Source organism: Mixophyes fleayi, chromosome 6 (genome assembly GCF_038048845.1).
Source record: "Mixophyes fleayi isolate aMixFle1 chromosome 6, aMixFle1.hap1, whole genome shotgun sequence".
NCBI lineage: Eukaryota > Metazoa > Chordata > Amphibia > Anura > Limnodynastidae > Mixophyes > Mixophyes fleayi.
Window position 1 is genome coordinate 25523484 of NC_134407.1, and position 23269 is coordinate 25546752.

The following is a 23269-nucleotide window of genomic DNA, read 5'->3' on the forward strand; positions in this document are numbered from 1 at the left end:
CACGTGGAGCAGCTCAGGAGTCTGGAGCACTGTGTAGCTGCTGCAGAACCTCATGAACACTGGGCACACTGCATGGCAGACGGGGGATGGGTGACTGTGTGAGCTTTAATGGTTCAGTCACAAGACACGGCAGGGACAGGCGTGTCATAATGACATGTGCTGCTAGAGGGCTAACCCCCCTCTCTACACTGGCAGGGGGATCTATATCTTCCTGTTCCTGGGGCCTAGCACCACCTCCGAACTGAATCGGTCTCCAGGTGGTTCAGAGCCCATCCTGGGGGAGCAGCCTGGATCCGGACCTCGCTCATGTCCACTGCGTCTTTCTGGGACTTCCAAGAGGAAACGCTGCTTCCAGGTTCATTACAAGTTTTATATTGTCATTACCTGCGCCATTCCCATGTTAGGCCTGGATGCATAGGGGGGATGGGACACACCCTTATTAAACACTCAGGGGCACATTTATCAACAGTCGCAAGAAATTAAAAATAGTTTTCAATCCTTATCGCGTTGATAAGGATTGAACTATTTCTCATATTTATTAAAAAAGCAACACAGGAACAGCAGTTCTGAAAAACTGCTGTTCCTGTGAAGTGGAAGACATACTTACCACCCCCTCTTCACTTCCGAAGAAGTATGCGATCCACGGGGGTCACTCCAGTGCGCAGGCGCCGACTGAGAACCTCCGGCATGCGCACAAACATCCTTGCAATTCACTGTTGCAGAGAGAGAGCGGTGAGTGACAGGGAGGGATCATGCGATCCCTCCATACATGCGCTGTGAAGCTCTGCTCTTCGGAGCAGATGCGTCCATTCTCCAAAAATGGCTGTTTCGGGGTATTGTGGGCAGCGTGGTGGCAAAGTGGTTAGCACTTCTGCTTCACAGCACTGGGGTCATGAGTTCAATTCCTGACCATGGCCTTATCTGTGTGGAGTTTGTGTGTTCTCCCCGTGTTTGCGTGGGTTTCCTCTGGGTGCTTCGTGGTGGTCAGACCGTAGAAAATGTACTTTAGGGTGAGCTTTGTGTATACTAGCATGAGCATGTCATCTAGAGAACACTGAATGAAACTGATGACTATAAAATTTCAGTTAAATGGCAACTAGAGATACCACGAAGGCTTATGGGTCACAATAATGGCTGCCTCATGTCTGTGTAGGTGACAGGTACACCCAGGGCTGCAACCAAAAATTGCGGGGCCCAGTACAAATGTAATTGGCAGAGCCTCCCCTCCTACATTTGCGCCCCCCCCCTCCCCATTCTCTACAATTAACCCCATCCCTTGGGTGGGACTGGAGCAAATGGCTGCAGCTGTGGGGCCCCGACATCTTGGGAGTGGATGCAGACATGCTGCCTACAAGGGGACCCGCTGCTGCATCCCTAATTACACGCAGAGGTCTCTGCCCACTGCAACACTCACATCTCAGGAGCAGCTGCTGCCTAGAACTGACGCCCGCTACTCTCCTTAGTTCAATGCGGAGACCCCTTTCCTTAATAAATTTGTTCGGGCCCAAGGCTGGTGGGCCTCATACTACTGTACTTCCTGTACCCCCCTGAGGAGGGCCCTGGTTACACCTATACGTTAAATATTAACTTGTGAGACCTTAAGGATAACAGCGGATGGTAAAAAATATTACATCTGACATGCAGAAAAATATGTATTTAATTGTTCAGTGCTGTAGGTTCATTGTAGGTCCATCCTCTCTAAATCCTTGCAATTGCCATATGCCCAGAGCTGTGTATTTGTACACTCATGATCTATCAATTTGCTAAACTCTGGGTCAAGACATTTGCATATACTGCTGGCTCATAAATTAATTGGAGGGAGACACTGACTTTTGGAAATTATTTCATGATTTTATGCATCTGCCGTCATATTGTGCATCTTCCTGACCCAGTGTCTAAATGTTCCTGAAAAGCCAAAAGTGTTCTATGAATCCCTTTACTTATAAGCTCTTCCTTCCAATAATAATGTCACCAAGCAATAGATCAGACAGGTGTAGTGCTGCCCTGCGTGCATTTGAGCTCCAGCAGTGTGTGTGTGTGTGTGTGTGTGTGTGTGTGTGTGTATGTATGTATGTATGTATGTATGTATACAACATACTTGCCTACTTTTGCAGGCAGCTTTCCGGGAGGGGGTCCGTCGAGGGGGGCGTGAGGCACCATTAGGCTCGGCACTCTGTCAATCTCAGCAGGGGGCGGGCCACGATGATGCGTTTAGCCCCGTTCCCCCGCTATCTTCAACAACGCCGAAATCTGGAGCCAGGATTTTTGCCTGCTCTCTTGGGAGTCCAGGAGAATGCCTAAAAATTCGGGAGTCTCCCGGACATTCTGGGAGAGTAGGCAACTATGGTGTGTGTGTGTGTGTATTATAAAAATATATTTATTATTCCCCTAAAAGGGTTGACCCTAAACAGCTGCCATCCAACACTGGCGCGATTATGTTTTTAAACTGAAATGATACACAACTGAAGTTTCCAGCTCACAAATTGGGAAAATACTATAATATGTACTTTGCCAGAAGAGCTAGTAGCGGTTATTTACAAATTTATCTAATTTGGAACAGATGAATTAATAAGAAATAAAGTTTTCTTGTATGTGCCCCATCTACTTACTGGCTGTACCTACAGGGTTTCTGTGGAAAAACGTAATTCAATTTAAGTTCTTCTTTTTTAGTCTGTAAATCTTTCACTTTAAAAAAAAAAAAAAAAAAAATCTGTTTAATTATAATTCAGATAATATATGGGAGAGAACAGCGGATGAAAGCATTTAATTGCACTGCACATTTCAGACATTTATACTTTGCCAAACAGCATCTTTTCCAAAATATGTCATTACTGTGCAATTGGATTTCTAAATATAAGCCTTGAATACAGTTTTGGAAAAAACGTTGGGTTTATTTTGGTCATACACTGTTATTGCTGCTGTGTGATGTTTTGATTCACAGCTGTGTCTGTTTAATGTAGCTTTGTAGTTTGGTGCCAGGAAAAACTGTTCCCTGGTTAGGTAACTGTACTGAATGTCCTCCTGTTCTTTCGTACCTCTCTTATAGCGGGCCAGGTATTGTAATAGATCTCTTGTCTACTCACATCATATTACTCCTTAGTGTTTGTAAACCACCATTGTACTGTACACTGCTAACGTTAATGGGATGTAGCTCTCCAGGCTTTGTGGTCCTAGGTTATCGTGGGACGTAGTTCCACAGCAAATTCCCGAATTTCAGAGATACATTGAGATCTGACCGTACCGGATGTCTGAATGACTAGATCTGTCCTATTTGGCCAGTGGAGGTTCTGTGAAGGAGCATATAGAACGGAAGGCACTTAATGTAACGGGGTTCACACATCATGATGCGTTGAGTTACTGGATTTAAGAAAGCGCTACTTCAAGGGGCTCGTCTGCAGCCAAAGTTCCAATATCACTATGTATGTAGCCAGCTTGAAGCTCAAGTAAAGCAACAAATTGTCTAAGCTAACCAGTATACATGAAATACCTGGCTTGTTTCTACTTATTTATAGCTATTTAAGTATATTATGCTCTCAATCACTACTCTGCGTTTAGCCGCTCTCACAGAAGTCATGCCAAGGGGTCTATGTAAATTCTGGTTAAAGCTGCCCATTATTATGCCCTTGCTGGCACACTGGCAGTCTCAAAAGATTGGAACGCTCATGATGGCTACTTGTGTAGCATATATAAGGTTAAGAAGAAAACAAGGAACTGCAGTGGACCTGGATTCAGCTGCTCAATGACTGTAAAACGCGTTAGCCGGTCTCGCCCATTTGGTACGCAGTGTGTAATGAATGCTGGAAACAAATTGCACAGCTGGTGTTTTAGGCAATGGCCCCCTATTGGCTGGTGACTGCACCAAGGGTTATAGTCCTTGGTTAGTAAATTGCACTAACTCAGGACGGGTCCAGCTGAAGTTTGTATGGTATTAGTTGTTATATGTCACACTGTTATTAATATTGGAAAATCAACACAAAGGATCGGTAGCACATATATCTTGGTGCCAAGGGTTAATCCACAGGGAGCATCTATGGTCCGGGTTAAAGCCAGAACACCAGGTAATCAGAACAGAGCCAAGAATTTTGGTCCAGGTGGGGTTACTGGAGGCAGAGTCTGTGTTCAGCGTACACAGGGACTCTGGAGCAATAAGCATTGGGGAATATCGATACTCATGGTGAATAGCTGAGGGGCTGGTACACCAAGAGACACTGGCGACAGGCACACAACCCGGTGCTCCGTGCATCCGGTAGATATAGCGTCTGAACCGCAGATGACTGTCATATCTGAATGCATCGGAAGCTTATTGTGCACGTAGACACTGTCTGCAAGTATTAGGGGCATATTCAATTAGGTTTCCGGTTCCGCGGAACCTGCGCAGTATTGCCGGTAATACGGTACCGCAATAACGCGGATTTTCATACGCAACCCTATGGGGTGTGAATGAAAATCCACATTTATTGCGGTACCGTGGATTGACTTTGTGGCCAGTTCTGGCGCGACCCCGCGGACCGAAAAGCTAGATCCATGAAGGTGTGTGACGGGTACCACGCGGCAAGACGCATATTCAAGTATCTTTCCGGTCCGCGGGATCGCGCCGGAACGGGCCGCAAAGTCAATCCACCGTACCGTAATAACGTTGATTTTCATTCGCACCCCACAGGGTTGCGTACGAAAATCCGCACTATTGCGGTAGCGTATTACCGGCAATACTGCGCAGGTTCCGCTGTAACGCGTGTTACCGCGAACCGGAAACCTACATGAATATGCCCCATATAATGGCTATAAAGGTAAGACTTTATTGGTTCCTTCTGACCACATGTTGTACTAAGGTCGCTGCTAATTGTGACAGTGTATCTGTTGGTTTCAATAGTCTTGACTGAAAAGCAAACTTGGATCTTTATTGCTCTAAATAAGAGGCCAAGCACATGACTAGGGGATTACATATAATTATAAGATGTTTGTCATAAACTGGGAAAGTAAGATCTTCTGAGTTCAGTCTGTGGGTGAGCTCAATAATGTAATGGGAAAGATCTCGCTGATCCTGAATGTTACTCCTTGGTTGGTAAACATCAGTTCTGTTTAAAAAAAAAAAAAAAAAGAAGCTTAATTTGATTTTGTTTGTAATTACAGTGGTGGTGAAGAGTGCAGATATAATACGTGTAATATTACTGCGCTGATGCACATTCCCAGCTCTGCTCTTACATTTCTCTCAAGTATTTGTGTCTCAGGAATGTGTGTAGGTGTCCTGGTACAAGAAAGGTTTATTTTCTAAAGTACTGACAGGTCAGAGAGCTGCTAAAAGGAGTATTACATTACCATTTCATAGGCCTAGGCCAGCCTAGCTGGAATACTGTGTTGTTTACTCGCTTTGTTGTGGATATTTTATTCTGAATAAATCCTAGGACTAGGGGAGTCCATGTGTGTATCCACATCATGTGAGTTACCATGCAGATTACAGAACTATACAAGATTTACCATAGTCCAGTGGATCTTAAACTTTCTGTGTTCGAGGCACCCCTAAGATCACCAAAATTATTCCAAGGCACTTGGCCTAAATAATTACCAAGTAGTTCACTGCCTTGCTGACCACCGGGCCTGTTCGTGGCACCCCTGGGAGCCCACGGTTTGGGAACCACTGCCAAAGACTGTAGTAGTGCCAAAGCTGGGCTGAGAGATGCAAAAGAAAGTCTTTATTCAAGGTTTTGGAAATGGCTACAGTAATTTTAGCTTTCTCTTACTTTTTTTTTTTTTTTTTTAGAAACAAATGTTTATTAACGGTCCGGTAACATAACACAGCGAGAATCAAATACATTTACATCATGTAAAGTGCATAAGTTGAAGAGCTCTCCGTGGACCGGAGAAGACAGAAATAAGATTGATTCAGAGATATGGGAGGAAGAAGACCAGTAGTTTTCTTGAATTAAGAAAGAGACAGAACAAGAAATGGAAGAGGGAAAGAAAGAGACATTATATAACGGGGAAAGGGAAAAAGACATCGGACCAGAGTCCTATGCTAAGAGAAGTGTGAGGGAATGAGAGAGAGAAGTATAGAAGTGAGAGATTAAAGAAGGTAGGTAGATAGGAGGATGGCGTGGCAGGGACCACCCAAGGGGTAGGATGTAGGATTGGAAGGGGGAAGGGTCAGAGGAAGGAGTGGACTAAGTAAAGGGGGAGCCCTAGTGGAAAAAGGACATCCAGGAATCCCAGACTTAGTTGAAGGTTTTGGAGGAGTTCTGCATAATGCTGGTCATATACTCCATGCGGTGAGTTTGCCAAATCCTGTTAGTCACAGCGGTGAGGGAGGGGGAAGCGATCTGCTTCCACTCAATGGCGATTTGGCATGTGGCAGTGGAAATAATGTGGCAGGCTAGTTTATTTTGATGTTTAGTGGCCGAGGGGAACCTGAGGGGTAGGAGAAAAAACTTCGGATCTAGGGGAAGGGGGATTTGAATCACAGTTTCTATCAAGGATTTAACCTCAAGCCAAAAAGGGATCCGTTTCGGACAGTCCCTCCATATGTGTATAAAAGAGCCTTCGGCAGAGCATAAACGCCAACATGTGTCAGAGGATTCAGGTAATATCTTATGGAGGTGGGTAGGGACGTAGTACCAGCAAAAGGGGTTATATATACGTTTTCTTTTATTCAGAAACAAATTGAACTAGAGGCGGCATTGTCCCGTATTTCCGACCGCTCCTCATCGTCAGGGGGGTAACCCAAGTCGCGTTCGCTTTCTCTTACGTTTTATCTCTCACACTTCGCGTTCTCTCTTGTTCTCTCTCGCGTGCCCCTTCTCGAGCCCTCATATGCTACACACATGTCTGATTTAAAGTACCCTACTGTCCAGGATAAGGACATAATGACATTAGGGATCAGAGTGACAGTAGGATCAGTCTGTGATTACTGTAATTACTAACGGTCATGTATGATTGTGTTTTTCAGGCTGTGCATGCACAGAAGCCCCAGTTTTTATCATTGCACTGTCAAGAAGTTGGTGGGAAAAATTATGAAGCTTCTATGTCTCACGTCGACAAGCTGGTGAAGTAAGTGTCACGGCCCACTGTTACTGTCTCTAGCATGAGCGGGTGACTGTATTGTGTGACTGAATCCAAGTGAGACCCGTTAGTCTGGTTATAAGTTGACCACGCACACGAGCTGATAAGGGAGATCTCAGCCGTTATCTGATTGGTTTCCATTGTATATTATAACATTAATGTGTAGCACTTGGAACTGTGAGCGAAACTGTGCTATTACCTCCTTCATTTTTGTGGGACAAAACTAAAAATAAACACAAAACCATGTCTATGCTACCTCCCTAAGAATGTCCCTAGTTGGCCTGTACAGTAAATATAGCTCTGTTAGTTTTACTAGTGTTTCTTTATAACCTTTACAAGTTGCCTGTTTTGACCTCTGCACTGTACCCATAATCCTCTGTGTTCCCCACCTGACTGACATTTCAAAGCAAAGAAAGAGGAGCCAGGGCACGGTGTTTATTCTGGGTGTATGCAATGATGTTACTCTCTGGTTCTTGTTTAGTAATAAAATAATCTTATTCCTGTATGTTAGCATACATATGAACACATTTTTAATTTTCTGCAGAACTCAACCATAGCCAGATCGCAATTCAAGATTAATGTGCAATTTGTAAAGCAAATAAATTTCAGCTGCTCCTTTCCTCAGGGGTTCAGCAAAAAAGCTTTGTATGTTCAAACAATGTGATGATAATCAAGTCCTTCAAATAAATATGTTCACTCTTTCAGCCTCTCTCCATTCCTCTTACCATGGTTATGAATGTGGTAGAATGGTTCCCTCTAGTGTTGCTTTTAGAAATTGCAAACTTCGGTGGGTAGCATGCAAACTAACTCCACACTTTGTCTCAAGTGTGAAAAGTCTCGTGTTTCAATGATCTACTCCTGTGTTTCTCACTTATTTTCTATTTACACCACCCAGGACTGAATCAAATAATTGTTTGTTTCATTAGGCATTTTCCTCTGTCAGTGTTACTCCAGATAGTGAAGTAAAGGAGCTGATATTTGGCAGTAGCGTTTTAAAACATATTTTTTTTATGTTTTTAAACATATTAAAATATCTTTACATTTTTCATAATATTTTCTATTTGTTACCAATATATAGGTTTTTTTTAAACTGAAAGGCCAAATCTGGGATGTATAAAATCAAGCACCTAGCTATGCAGTCTCAATTTGCAAATATTTGTGATACAAGATGGGTCATTCTGTAGAGCTCAGTGACGTCAAGTGTGGTACTGTGATAGGATGCCATAAGCAATAAGACGGTTCCTGAAATTTCATCCTTTCTGAACATTCCACGGTCAACTGTAAGTGATATTAGAAAGTGGAAGCGTTCAGGAACAACAGCAACTCAGCTACGAAGCTGAAGACCATCTACAATCACAGAGCGATGTCAACGACTGCTAAGGTGTATGGTGCGTAAAAGTGGCCAATGCTCTGCTGATTCCATAGCTGAAGATTTCCGAACTTCCACTGGCATTAATTTAAGCACAAAAACTGCGTCGAGAACTTAATGGAATTCCCTGGCCGAGCAGCTGCATGCAGGCCTCACATTACCAAGACCAATGCCAAGCGTGGGATGGAGGGGTGTAAAGCACACAGACACTGGACTGTGGAGCAGTGGAAACGTGTTCTGTGAAGTGATGAATCGTACTACTCTGTTTGGCAGTCAGATGGGTGAGTCTGGGTTTGGCGGATGCCAGGAGAACATTACCTGTCTGACTGCATTATGCCAACTTTGAAGTTTGGTGGAGGAGGGATAATGGTATGGGGCTGTTTATCAGTCTGTGGGCTAGGCCCTTTATCTCCAGTGAAGGGAAATCCTAATACTTCAGCATACCAAGTCATTTTGGACAATACTATGCTTCATACTTTGTGGCAACAGTTTGGGGAAGGCCCTTTTCTATTCCAACATGACTGTGCCCCAGTGCACAAAGTAAGCACTACAAAGACATGTTTTGAGCTCGGTGTGGAAGAACCTGACTGGCCCACACAGAGCCCTGACCTCAACCCCATCCAACACCTTTTGGATGAACTGGAACAGAGATTGCGAGCCAGGCCTTCTCGTCCAACATCAGTGCTGGCCTCATAAATGCTCTACAGCAGGCCTCTCCAACCTGCGGCCCTCCAGGTGTTGTGAAACTACAAGCCCCAGCATGCTTTGCCTGTAGACAGCCAGTTGATAGCTGGAAGGGCATGCTGGGACTTGTAGTTTCACAACACCTGGAGGGCCGCAGGTTGGACAGACCTGCTCTACAGAATGAATGGGCACAAATTTCCACAGAAACACTCCAACATCTTGTGGAGAGCCTTCCAAAAAGAGTGGATCCAACTCCATATTAAAGTATATGTATTTGAATACAATGTCATTACAGTCCCCGTTGGTGTAATGGTCAAGCGTCAGACAAATATATACATTATATGGACAAAAGTATTCGGAGTACAAGCTGTTCTGTTATCACAATTTCTGCAAAAGTTAGGTGAAAGTGACATTATACTTTTTTATATATATTTTTTTTTATTTTTTTTTTACAGTATAATCCGATTAGGGTTTTACATGGTTTTGTTGCATAAGACAACTTGTTTAGATTAGGTTTATTGGTCCTTTCAAATTTTTAAAATTAATGTTGAGTGGCTGCTTTCTCCTAGCGCTAGCTTAGAGAAATTAGATAACTGAGCTGTTTACAGACAGTAGATGAAACACTACAGACGTAACGTGTCTGGGGTAACATGAGGTTATACAAACATGTCCTCAACTAGATGATTGTATTTGAACGTGTAGTAAAGCTGGGTACACGCCTAAGCAATTATCGTGCATCTCGATCAGTGGTGGAACGATTTATTGTCAGCAGATGATTGAGAGATGATCACAGATCTGAAGGTAAATTGTGTAGTTGTGTATACATCTGAAGCAGGATTACATAGGTGTGTACCCAACTTTAGACTCTCAATATTGACCAGTAAGCTTCACAAGAGAATTTCTTGTTTAATTAAACAATCGGACCTATAGTCTATAGGCAAGATGGACAGAACTATAAATGACAGTACTGAAACTGGCAAGAGGTATTGCATCTATAACTAATGACCTTTTTCACTAGGAAAGGGCTAATTTTAATTTTATACCTAGTAAGGACATTAAAAACCACCAAACGAGACTGTGGGGGTCGTTCATTGGGATTACCTCCATGGATACCTCTTTATCTCGGATACTTTTTGTTCTAATAGGTTTCTAAAACTTTTACATGTTTTTGTAAACAATTTTATTTTAGGGGTTGTGGTGTTTTAAAGTAAGGATAATTGCATAGAGCTTTAGTTGTATTTATCTGACATATACATAAAAGGAATACGTATCCAGCGCTATTAGTGTTACTCTCAGAGAACTTCATTTTAAGTGTATGTTATATTTTAGGAATCTGTGTGAGATTCTGTTTGAGTAAGAAGCAGTAATTAGAGTGTTGTCTAATACCTATCACATAATATAACATATAATGTATGTCTCTGGGCGCCTTGATCAATGATAGGCACCTTGATGCACTTTAGGGCCACATAAATAAGTTTAAAGAATACATATGGGTGTCTCTCTCTTTGATTAAATGTAATTACATATCAGCGGGCATTGTAAACAAGTGTTCCCAGCTATAACAATAAGCAGGATGGAGCTAAGGGCCCACAGGTGAAGGTTTACAGGTGCAGGTCCTGATTATCCAATAGGCTGACTAGGCGACAGCCTAGGGCACAAGGGGGGGAGCAACATTGTGACAGGATGAGGCATAAACTGAAATTAGTTGTAACATGTAGGAGAATATTTGATCTCCAAACTAAAAAGAAAACATGACCGAAAAATGTAACAAGGTTTTAACCTTGAAGTCTCCTTATAAAGGCTGATAACAGCGAGTCATCCAGGCATAACAGGCCCCCTCCACCTTCACCCTCGGCAGCGTCATTCACGCCTCTGCTCCGCTATACAGATCTGATTTTAATGAATAGGAGATGAGTGACCAACGTTGCTGTGACCCGTTGTTTAAAGAGCAAAGTGGAGCCGAGTTTTGAAAACAGGCAAATGTAAACATTGGTGACGGCTTCTTTTATTAGCCTGGCCCGGTAGGTGAGGGGACGCTACGTACGTAATAGCCTGGGATGGCCCAGCCCCGTAGTCAGGCCACATGCGGCCATCACTGGTCTAGATACATTTTATGTGCGCTGTATATGTACCCAAAGGGCACCTCAGTCAGACTCTCAGGATGTTATATAGATCTCAAAATACCATTTTAGTTTCTTTATAAATAATCAAAGCTATATGGATCTAAGCAGAAGGACCAAGGCTGCTTGGGCCGGGCATGATGCGAGAACCTTATCTCAGATGGCACCGTCTGAGTTACTGCATTTACCATTGTCTCCTGGCCTCCATCATGGTTCATCCAGTCTCTGGCCATACAGGGTAAAATGAGTATTCATTCATGACATCTCTGTAGTGTGTTGACTGACGGCATGAGGGGCGTAGGGCGGGCGAGGGCATGTACGGCGGGCGAGGGAAGCTTTCTTGTTACTACGGTTACCCCGTCACTCACTCTAGCTCCTGTTGCGATCAGCCCGTCGCCAGACGTCAGGAGGGGGCAGGACACCAGTGTATAAGACTTGGGCGGGAGAAGGGTGTAGAACTCCGTTAAACGCATAAGGAGTTGCTTGGTATAAATGTTCTCATATTAGGGGGGTACTTAATTGTTTTGCACACGGGGCTGCTAATAAACACACTTGCTTAATATTTACAATCACAAAGGAGTATGTTACAAACAAATAATTAAAAGGGGAAGCCGTGGCATATGACCAGTTACAGTGACTGTGTGTCTGAAAGCACCAGATGTATGTATGTATGTGTGTGCGTGTGTGTGTGTGTGTGTGTGTGTGTATATATATATATATATATATATATATGTATGTATATATATATATATATATATATATATATATATATATATATATATGTGTATATATATATATATATATTCTCACATTGCAAGCTTTGCTGCTGCCAATGCAATATTAAAGGTGATTTAATTAGATTTACTTTATTCTATACTCTGAAGTCACAGATCACAGGATAGTTCTCCTACTCTGTCACTGTAGGCAGATATTGGCATTTAGTGAAGAATGACAGGTTGCTATCAATGACTGTAGTCCCCGTGACCCTGAAAAGGTTTCATGTGGTGATATTTGCCGGGGGTTACCTACTCCCACAATTCAGATTACAGTGCACCTTTTCCAAATAAGCCAATATGGACTCTTCTACAACTTCCACATTCTACTTCATTAATAACCTCATTGATAATCTTCACTCCTGCTCTGATTACCTTTTACGTAAGCAGTAGAATGGTTTATGGAATGTTAAGCACAGGGAAGAGCATATATAATATATCTGGTAAGCTGCCCTTTCATGTCACGTGCCTCTGGATCTTAAAACATCGTCTTTATGTTTTCAGAGACCTGCTTTCAAGTGATGCAATGAAAGAATACAACAGAGCTCGAGTCTACTTGGATGAGAACTACAAGTCACAGGAAAACTTCACGGTAAGCTAATTCCTACCATCTGAGCCGTATCTCTCTCACATACCGTATGTACTGACTGAGTAGCCTGTGCCAGGTGTCCTATTAATCTGATCAGAACCATAGTGTAAGGAGAAGGGAGATTATATCTAATATTTATATAATCAAAAATCATACAATACCATGAGTGGTCTGAGCATGCTCAGTTATTCATTCAGCTAGTTTGTGCTGCATGGCACTTATCTCTCGTTAAATCGGAGGTACCCCAACGTCGGAGTCTGAGACTGTATTCACCTGTGTTGATGTATATTCTCCATTTGATTCAGAAGATCTGCAAACTTTTTTTTTTTCCCCCTTTAGATTCCTTATGTAAGAAACACAATATTGCAAGTAAATGGCAAACCAAATTGATAATTGTCATCTGATACAGTTTAGCACACAAGTACTTTAGTAGCATAAGAGTAGAAAAATATGGGATATGCTTCAAAGACACAGCCGGAAAGTCAGTAATAACAATTTGCTAATCGTCTTGCTGTCAATTGCAAGAGGATCTGAGTAAGAAAATAGCATAGACCTCCCTTTCAGTTCCTTGATTAACCCTTTGCTGTTGAGCCTATTTTGCCCCTATGTGGGCTGGTCTTCTTCCAACATCAATATCAGTAATTTGTTTGTGAGGTACCCACACAAATTATACTTGGGTTTTTTTTTTTCAGAAAATACTGTTCGTTTATTTATACCTCATGTCATAGCAAAAATAAATCTACCCAAAGTGTCCAAAAAACGTGTTGTGTTTATTTTTTACATTGAAGTTGCAAGAGAGTGAACTAAAAGCATGAGTGTATTTGTTCTTTCTAAACACCACCAAAAAAAATACTTTTAGTCTTCTTTTGGCATCAATCCACCTTACCAATACAGCGAAAATAAGGATTCTACACAATAAAATCTGCACTTGAAAATTATTGGTTTTTTTTCTTTTTTTGCTATTTTGCACGGTCTTGAATGAAATGCATAAACTATGTACGAATACTACAGGCAAACTTGCCAACTCTCCCAAAATGTCCTGGAGGCTCCCGGAAGAGCAGACACCTTCCTGGATCAGGGGCGAGGCTTAATTACTCAAATTGCGTCAGTAAGCTCACCCTTGAGACCTTGGTTATACACACACACACACACACACACACACACACACACACGTGCACGCGCCACCTGACTCCACCTCTGGGATCATACCATTAAACCAGTAAAAAAGCAAAGCTTTAGGGACTCAAACAGAATGTAGGAAAAGACAAAACAAAGACATATGAGTAAGACGGACAATAGACAGACATGAGCCAGGGGAGAGAAGACCTAGCATGTGAGAGCTTTATATTCTAGAGGAATGGGTGGGACGGAGCGAAACGCGTCGTCATTGCTCAACACCCCCCCCCCCTCCCCCCGTCTGCTGCGTGATGGCAGAGGGTATTGTTAAAAAAATGCGAAATATATCTAATGGAGTGAGTGTAATCCATTACTTTTTAAAAGAGAATGCAGCTGAATGTCAGATTTACACTGAATAATGTATGTTACCTTCATGGTTTTTATATCTGAAAATAAAAAGTTGGGGGTCAATGGTCTCTTGTTACTGTGCCATTTTTCAGCCTTTGGTACACTGTAATTTTTACTATGTGATGTAAGGATCGGAGTCACATTTTTTTTTCCCTACTAAATTAGGCTTTGGAAACACAGACTATATTCTTGGCACTCTCTATTTACACAGAGTCTGCCAGGCTCTTGGCCCGTTATAGGAAGCACAGTCCTGTATTTAGAAGCTAAAAATATCTTGTGTCTTCGTCTTGCAAGTAAAACAAACTGTTTTGCTTCCAGTAAGGATGGAAACCATCTATAAATTCTGTCCCGGGGGTCATTTCAGCTGCACATTTGGGTCTTTGTCCTTTAACTTTGTCTTTTATTAGATTCCGACGGGGCGCCAGCAATAATAATTATTAGTAATTATAGTTCCCATGCTCTATTACTGAAATCTGTGTGTGTTAGTGTTTATTATATGCTCACTGAGAGCTGTAAGAAAACCTTGTTTTTCAGCCTTATGTTAACATTTCTGTAATGTCAAATGTTGTTGGTAAACAAACTATTGAAAAGTAAGCACTGTAGGGCTATGTGAGTGTGAGGATGCACATAGACAGTGCTTCTGGGCGACATTTGGCATTAGAGAGCTTGTCCTCAACAGGTTTTAAGGGTTGTCCACCAAAGGAAGAAATGGCGCCATTCTTTAAATCGACACAACATGAGTTATCCAAGATGGCACCTTCCAGCTGCGCGCAGGCACGGTGGTAAAAGAAAATACCCCATACAGAGTCCACATCTCCCAGACATAATCCAAACACCATAAGTGTCAAGCAGATGTTTATGAAAGCTTTTGAGACACTGATGAGGGGTGGGATATGGACTTGCCTTAAGTTCCTTCCAACCCAGGCGAATCTGGAGGGGTTTTCTATCCCGTGTTGAGAATATGTACAAAGAGCTGATGGGGATTAGATCTGATATATAGGAAACAGGGTGGTTGAGCTGGGGCAAACTTGATCCTCACTGCAACAGATTGCCCCTTCCCGCCCAGAATAACACAGATCTCCTGTCACACACAGACCTGGAGAATAGACATGATACACAGAACCTTTGTGTTTTTCTTGTCATGTAGAATGGACAACACTGTAGTAATAAGGTATCTGCCTTTGTGAAGCCGCTGGACCTGAAGCTCCTCTACTGGCATCAGTCGGTGGCTTCAGCATGCTCTTGGGTGAGGGGGTGACAAAACATATAGAAATAGACTGAGCCCAAAGCACACTGGGATCCAGAGTTCAAGACCCAGTAAGGTCCACAGATGGCATTTCTGGGGTTCATTATTTTAGAATGAAGGTAAGATAATTGCTAAAGGCTGGCCCAAGTACATCTGTGTCTGGACATCAACAGACATAAATACACCCAGTGTAGAGCACTTTGCCCACTAATAGAAGCTCTCACGGCAAGTGGGGCATCCTAGCCGTGGGTTTACTTTTTTCCAATTAAATGCCAAAAAGAATGCAGGGTTTCCCAAACCCAGTCCTCAGGGCTCCCCAACAGTGCAGGTTTTCCGGATCACCTGTGACATAATTAGGACCACCTGTGGATCTGTTACAATGTGTCAGTCAGTAATGTATACACCTGTGCTCCAGCAAGGAGATATGGAAAACCTGCACTGTTGGGGAGCCCTGAGGACTGGGTTTGGGAAGCCCTGAGAATGGCAAATCCGCGGTCTTAAGATCACTCAACACCCTTTCTTCTCCGTTACTCACAGTGGATCTCCATCTTGTTACAATCGCCAACAACTCCGCAAGAGCGATACAGGGTTAATGAATGCCCTGTGAGAAACAGATCAGCCGCTACATAGATGATCAATGATGCACCCCTTCTAGCGTCATAGATGGAGCTTAAAGCACATCCAGGATTTCTAAACGGAAAAGCTAAGAGCAATTGTATAAGGGATATTGAGCAGATACCTACCTGCTCCTACACCTGTACTACAAAACATTAGACATAGTATTACATGCACACAGTTATTATCTATATTCCTCACACAAATGGGAAGAGGTTGACAATATATAGCACATTTATGCGATTTCCATATAACTGGTGGAGGCATGATGGTAGAGTGCTTGTTGGAAAGTATTGCTTTATTATAATACTGCATTATTCACTTCCAAGTGTTGAAATAAAGTCCTATTCAAGACCACAGTTTTGTGGATGTCGCGGGATGTCTGGGTCAGAGACAAGATAGTTAAAAATAGTTAGATTGCAGACTGAAGTCTTCTGGACCAAGAGGTAGGTGAGAATAATGAAGTCAATCCTATTGCGGGATTCGTGATGAAAGGCATAAAATGCATATTCTCTAGTATCGGGGTGTTTTACTAAGTATCCAGTAGTTGTTCCACATGGAATGTCATTGTCGCCATACGATGGCATAAGACAGCAGGTAAACATGGAGTAGGCTTTTATATGGAACTTAGTGTGATATTGGTCACCACCAAGAATAACTATCCTACTCCCAGACTTTTTTGAGCTTCCTTAGGGAAGGCTCAGAGAGGCCAATTCAACTCTCGGGGATGTGCCACTGAGTATCTCCACAACGGTCGTGAGGGCATCCCATGGTGTTAGAACATCGTGGATGTTGCCTCGCACCTCATAGAGGAGACTAGGAAAATCCACGATGTTTGGTACTATAGTACCCAGAAATGTCCACGTCCCGACAGTGTGGTGATGTTCGGCCTCACGTCGCGAGAATTGAAGCGACCCCAAAGAATGTGATTTGATGTTCGGGGCAAAGACGTTTTGCAAACATATACATCATATTGTGAATGCATCACTTTAAAATCAGGAACCCTCACTCTTCATCTCTTATTTAAGTATAAAGGGAACTTAATGACCAAGCAAACTTTATTTCCTGGATAAAGGGGACTTGTACTTTCAGGTTCCATAGCTCAATCACCACCATTGTACATTTAGTTGGGGCATTCAGTCTTCTCACATTCAGGACTACAATGGTAAGCATAACCAATAGTCCACGGTCTGGAAAAACAAAAAAACAGTTTGGCGCCTTTGAGACCACTGGAGTTGGTAAAGGAACCAGGGGAAAAATGAGAAAACCTCTTAACAAAACAATCATTTTAAAAGGAGTTCTAGAAACTAACTTGGTTCAGTAAACACTTGAGGAACTTTTCAGTAATGTGTAAAACTCTGTAGAAAAGTTATCATGGAGTCAACTTAATGGGAGGATTGGAAGGGACTGGTGAGGTCCCTATCTCCAGAACAATATTAGACAGACCTTTCCATAACATACTTAATGACCGCACAGCGGACTATGTACAGGAGTGTTCAGAAAGAAGAGCAGACAAGGGAGTCCTTGAAGTCCTTATTACAGATTTAGGAATATAACCTTTCAAGCAGACAGTGATTTCAAGTGAAACCATTTCTAAATTGGAGTTTTTTTTATAACACTCATAGGACATGTCAGGATATTTGAGGTACCAATTACATGAAGTCCCTTCCAATGCAGGTGGATCTGGAAGTAATTTGTATCCCACGCTGATAACATGTACATGGAGCTGGCGGGGTGGTTGAGCTGAAGCAAGATCGATCCTCACTGAAACAGGTAGCCTCGTCCCTCTTTGATTGTCAAGGCTAAAAAACAATCACATATTGCCCACATGGAGAATAGACACCACCATAATAATATACAGGAATCTGGCCTTGGAAGTCTCTGGACCTAAAGATTTTGGTGTAGCTTTAACAGGACAGCAAAGCGTAAATAGTAGGTTCCTTTAATAAAGTTGTCCTCAGGAGCCCAGTCGTATTGGAAGACTCAGCTCTGTGCATGAGAAACTCTTCAAGTACTAGTTTATGGACCTTAGACAACCCCGGGACAACTTTGTAATATCGGCAGCTACAAACACTGCAAGATTTAAGCCATTAGTCTTTGGTCACAGCGTAAGAAGGATCGGAAGGATAAATGATCGAACCTACTGTCAAGAATTTAAATTTTACCAATTAAGCTACTAACGATGATCACCACACAAACAGCAGCTCCGCTATGTTAATTTACACATTCATAGTGGTTTTCTTAAAAATGTTACCTTTCCTCATTCGCATTCCAACTCTCCACACATATTAATATGTAAATTCAGTGTTACCTGTTTGTAATACTAAAGAGCTTTAAATAGTGTAACCTTTAATTAAAACACACACAAGTGCAATCGGGCTCTGATCACACTACAAGTTCTTGCTGTGGCCACGGAGCCTCTCCAAACACCGGCCCTGAAAGACACCACATGCTAGCTGCGTATACAGTAATAAGTATATTGCACAATCATTTAGTCCGTGCTATGTCGGCCTCTATTGGATAAGACAACCAGAAACTCGGCAACAGCAAAGTAGAGTTACATGGACACATTATAGAAGTGCTGCTCTTCCTTACCTGTCGGATAGAAAAGGTGTTAGCAGCTGCACAAGACTGAGCACAGGCTGTTTCCCAGATTTTTTCTGGTAAATGTCTCGGCCCAGGTGGTTTCGGACTTGCATATAATAAATTATTCCAATGTTTTCTGGCGTCACTCTTTATAGGACCTTCATCTCCAACACGGATGATCACCCTTTACCCCCCCCATGTGCCAACCCTTCCTAGAAAATTAGCGGGAGTCATCCAAAGCGTTTTCATAAAATGTGACGTTCATGAGTCAACTCCTAAATGTACAAGATCGCTTGAACGATCCTTTACCAAACACCCTCTCTTCACAATCCAAATTTGAGAACTCCACCATTAAAACCCATTCATTAATCATCATCATCAGCTATTTATATAGCGCCACTAATTCCACAGCACTGTACGTAAAACTCATTCACATCAATCCTTGCCCCATTGGAGCTTACAGTCTAAATTCCCTAACACACACACACAGAGGGAGAGCGAGACTAGGGTCAATTTTGATAGCAGCCAATTAACCTACCAGTATGTTTTTGGAGTGTGGGAGGAAACCGGAGCACCTGGAGGAAACCCACGCAAACACGGGGAGAATATACAAACTCCTCACAGATAAGGCCATGGTCGGGAATTTAACTCATGACCCCAGTGCTGTGAGGCAGAAGTGCTAACAACTAAGCCACTGTGCTGCCCATGATTAACACATGATACGAAGATACTAATAGCAGATTTGAAGGCTTTCGACCTGCTTTTGTCCCAGGAGACAGGATTGAGTTCCTCTATGAGATATACTAGAGATCCTACAACCTATTGACAGACTTTCACTCACTCCCTACTTAACCCTTTGTGATCTGGCTACCGCCCTCTACACTCAACAGAGATTGTGACACCAGTGTTCAACAATCCATTCACGGTAACATTGAATAGTCATTTGTTCCTGTTCTTGAACTCTTTGCCACTTTCAATAGTCAACCCTCCTCTTCTTCTGAACACCCTTCACCCACTGTTATCTTCACTTCCTACTTCTGGAACATCCTGTCTTCCACTCCCTCTGTTGGTTGGGGCCCCTCAACGTTCTGCTGTCGTCCTTCTGGTTTTCTTTCTTTATACCTCTTCACTTAGTTATCTGATGCAATCATCTGTCTTCCACTACCTCCTTTATGCAGGTGGAGGGAAGATATGGATGAGCGTAGGGAATGTACAGGAAGGGCGAGCCGAGGGCAGGTGCGGACAATTAAAGTCCTGGGTTTCTTGTAAGTAGGCTTGTTTCAGCTGTGTCATTTGCACCAAGTACAGGGCAGGTGTAAGTGCTGACTGATGGTGATGACTGGCACGGCATAGTATTTCTTTCAAAAACTACAGGTATGTGTGGCACTAGCTAACCCAGAACACGTGGTCCAAGATAGACCGTTAGAATGTATTGTATGTGCAGTATACATAAAGACAATCTTGATTATTTGTAAAAAAAAAAAAGAAAAATGTATTTTAAAAATCCATATTTTTATTAAGGATTATACTGTTTTGATTTGGTCATTTATTTTAGAATTTTTTTTGTATGCATTCTATTGTGAACATATATTGCACGTATGCTTTTGTGTATACCGTGTTCTATTCTGTCAACATACTGTAAGTACCATTTAGGCTGAGCGCACTTTATACATGGATTGAAATCAAAACACATCTTGAGATCCGCTTGGATTTGAAAATGGGTGAAACTACACTCAACTTCTGCGCTCTTTCCTTCAGCAGCAAGTTGCATTCAGACTTGAATGAGGCTCTAAATGTAAATTAATGGGAATGAATAGTTTATGGAGAAACTGCATATTTCCAGAACGTAATTATGCCTGATTTATTTTTATAGATAAGGTTCCTGCTTAACCCTGCTGCTCCAGTCTATAAACTTTTATTGTGACTTTAATTATTGACTTTTATTATTGTATTTGAGTTTTATAGCTGGCAGAGAATTGCTGTTGATCAGCTTATCAGCTATGCACAGTAGTTGGCAGAGCCCTACGTCTCTTACTAACGAATCACAAGTGCGTAAAACAATTACTGTATAACTAAATATACAGTTACTGCAAGTGTATGATTCCAGTGTAGTCCTCGATATCGTCTGACAATACTGCACTTATGAAGGTCAACGCAATGTTTTCAAAATTTTTTTTTATTATTATACGTGAATCGTAGCGCCATGGCTAATAGGAGCAATGTTGGCATTTTACGAAGCCCAAAGGCCCCTTTTTCTGAATCCTTGTCTGAATGTTGATGGGTGGTTGTGGATGAAACCTTATTTCGGGATGAAGCCGTTCACAACACGTTGGTCCCACATCATTGATGGAGAAGGCAAAGGCCCCGCTAAAGTGCTGCTATAGGGTCCTAGTTACGCTGCTGATCTGATCAACTTATTTCCAAAGTAAATGGATCTGAATTAAATCTGCGCTACTACCTAGGGAGCGACGTGCTCTTTACAGACGATTTTTCCAGGGGCTCAATGCTCCGTGTGAAAAATTGGGTCTGTGTAACTATTTGGTGGAGGGTGCGAGTGGGAGAATTAACGGGAAGCCATAATTATTGACGTGGCTTCTGATTGGTCCACCCACATGCACCCCCATTCCTCAGCCACTTCATTGAAAAGGGTCACCACTGTGTAGCTGGTGTATAAATCTAATTTAAGTGGTGATAAGTTATTCCTGCTGAAACAAAGGCAGCGCTAAACTATGTGAAAATCACATTTTGAATGAGCGCATCAACCGAAACATCTGACATTACGCTATACCATTGTGTAAGAATGTAGCTGGGTTAGCAGGTAAATATTGTGCATTAATATAATGTCCATTGAATAGATACAACTAGCACAGAGAACCTTCCACGCTTCTGCTTACAATATCCATCAGTTGGCTGTTTACTGAAGAGTATAATGCTCTGGCTACAGGCTGGTTATAGTCTACCCTGCTTTAAAGTAGCTTTCACCTTCATAATATGTACTTACTCCCTAGCTAAATTCCCTTTATAAAGTCTATTTTAAACATTTAGCAACACAGATAATTGAGCAGTGATGGGCTGTGTTCATGTAGAGCATGATAAGTTATGGCTAAACATCTGCACACAAATCCAATAAAAAGTAAGTTGCATTTTTAGATGCTAAATCTTTATTTTACTTTGCATTGAATGGGAGATTTATCTGAATCTTAGCATCTCATTTTTTTTTTTTAATTTTGGACTTTATAGTGCGTGCTTTTACCTACATTATATAGCAGATTGAAGTGACTTGGGAAATATGGTTCATAAAAATTAAAATACTGACGCAACATTTTTTTCCCCTTAATAACATGTCACAATTCCCTTTTCCCATAGGAATTATGTCTATTTTACTAACAGAAAGGTGAAGTTAATTTTCCGCAGATTAATGATACCTCAGTAATATTTTTAGTGGAGTCTGGTTGTGTTAATTGGCCATTAATTGAAAAAGGAAATTGAGCAGGATTTATTGCATACAGCCTACCAGGATTTTAATTGGCTTCAGAAAATGCCAGCATTTTCCCAGAATTGAAGGATTCCCGGTGACACTTTCCAGTCTAGGCATTGGCAATTTTGTTTAGTAGTGGGAATTTTTTATTTTATTTTTCAAAAATAGTATATTTAAACGTAATGTATTTATTTTTGTTGCATCCACTTGTGTGCCACTAGGGGGAGCTATACTACTAGTTTATTCTTTATATGTCCTTTGCTGCAAATTCATGAACTTGTGTTTAGAACATCACTCGGTTATGTTGACATCTGTCACATGTAAGCCTAATGGTTAGCCCTTCAGATATCACTCTGTCATTGACATAGCAGGTTTGAGTTTCATGATGCATTCTTATATCCCTTCTTGACTGACTACTGGTTGTTTTAAGAGCTCTTTCTTTTCTCTCTTCTCTCTCTCTTGGAAATGTTGCCTGTTTTTCTTCTTTGTACCCTGTATTTTATATAATTTTATCCTAATTGTGTTTTGTTTTTGTTTTTTTGTGGTACATACTTCTTTTCTTATGTTAATTGTATAAAGTGGCCTTACCTGTGTGGAGTTTGTGTGTTCTCCCTGTGTTTGCGTGGGTTTCCTCCGGGTGCTCCGGTTTCCTCCCACACGCCAAAAACATACTGGTAGGTTAATTGGCTGCTAACAAAATTGACCCTAGTCTCTCCCTCTCCCTCTGTGTCTGTGTCTGTGTCTATGTGTGTGTGTGTGTGTGTGTGTGTGTGTGTGTTAGGGAATTTAGACTGTAAGCTCCAATGGGGCAGGGACTGATATGAATGAGTTCTCTGTACAGCGCTGCGGAATTAGTGGCGCTATATAAATGATGATGATAAATGTGGTTAACTCCACAATTGCATGTATTTTTTTGCAGAGTAAAAGTGATAGTCTTTTTATTTTATTTTTTTGTAATATTTTATATTTATTTTTAAGGCTCCACAAAGGTAGAAAAGAGAACAGATCTAAATGTCTATTTTTCATTTAAAGTGCAACAGAAAAAACTTATGTTTTAACAAAGACCAGAACTAAAAGTATTTATGATTCTATAGTCAGCACCTAACACTACAGGTCTATCTGAAAACTAATCAGGGTGTCCCTGGAAGGGGAATCCCACCAAAATACTTCCATAGGATAATCCTGTCCTGCATAAGGTAACCGCAGTTTTTCCCTTCAGCACAAGTCTCGGC

At 41.9% G+C, this 23269-nt stretch overlaps 1 protein-coding gene across 2 annotated transcripts in view; it reads left to right on the forward strand.

Annotated features, from left to right (window-relative positions):
* INPP5A (inositol polyphosphate-5-phosphatase A) overlaps window positions 1–23269 on the forward strand; it is a 306445-nt gene that overhangs the window by 98506 nt on the left and 184670 nt on the right. For both annotated transcript variants that reach the window (XM_075216068.1, XM_075216067.1), the window contains exons 3-4: window positions 6941–7041; window positions 12504–12591. In XM_075216068.1, the coding sequence (XP_075072169.1) occupies window positions 6941–7041; window positions 12504–12591 (189 nt within the window). The remainder of the gene's footprint in view (window positions 1–6940; window positions 7042–12503; window positions 12592–23269) is intronic.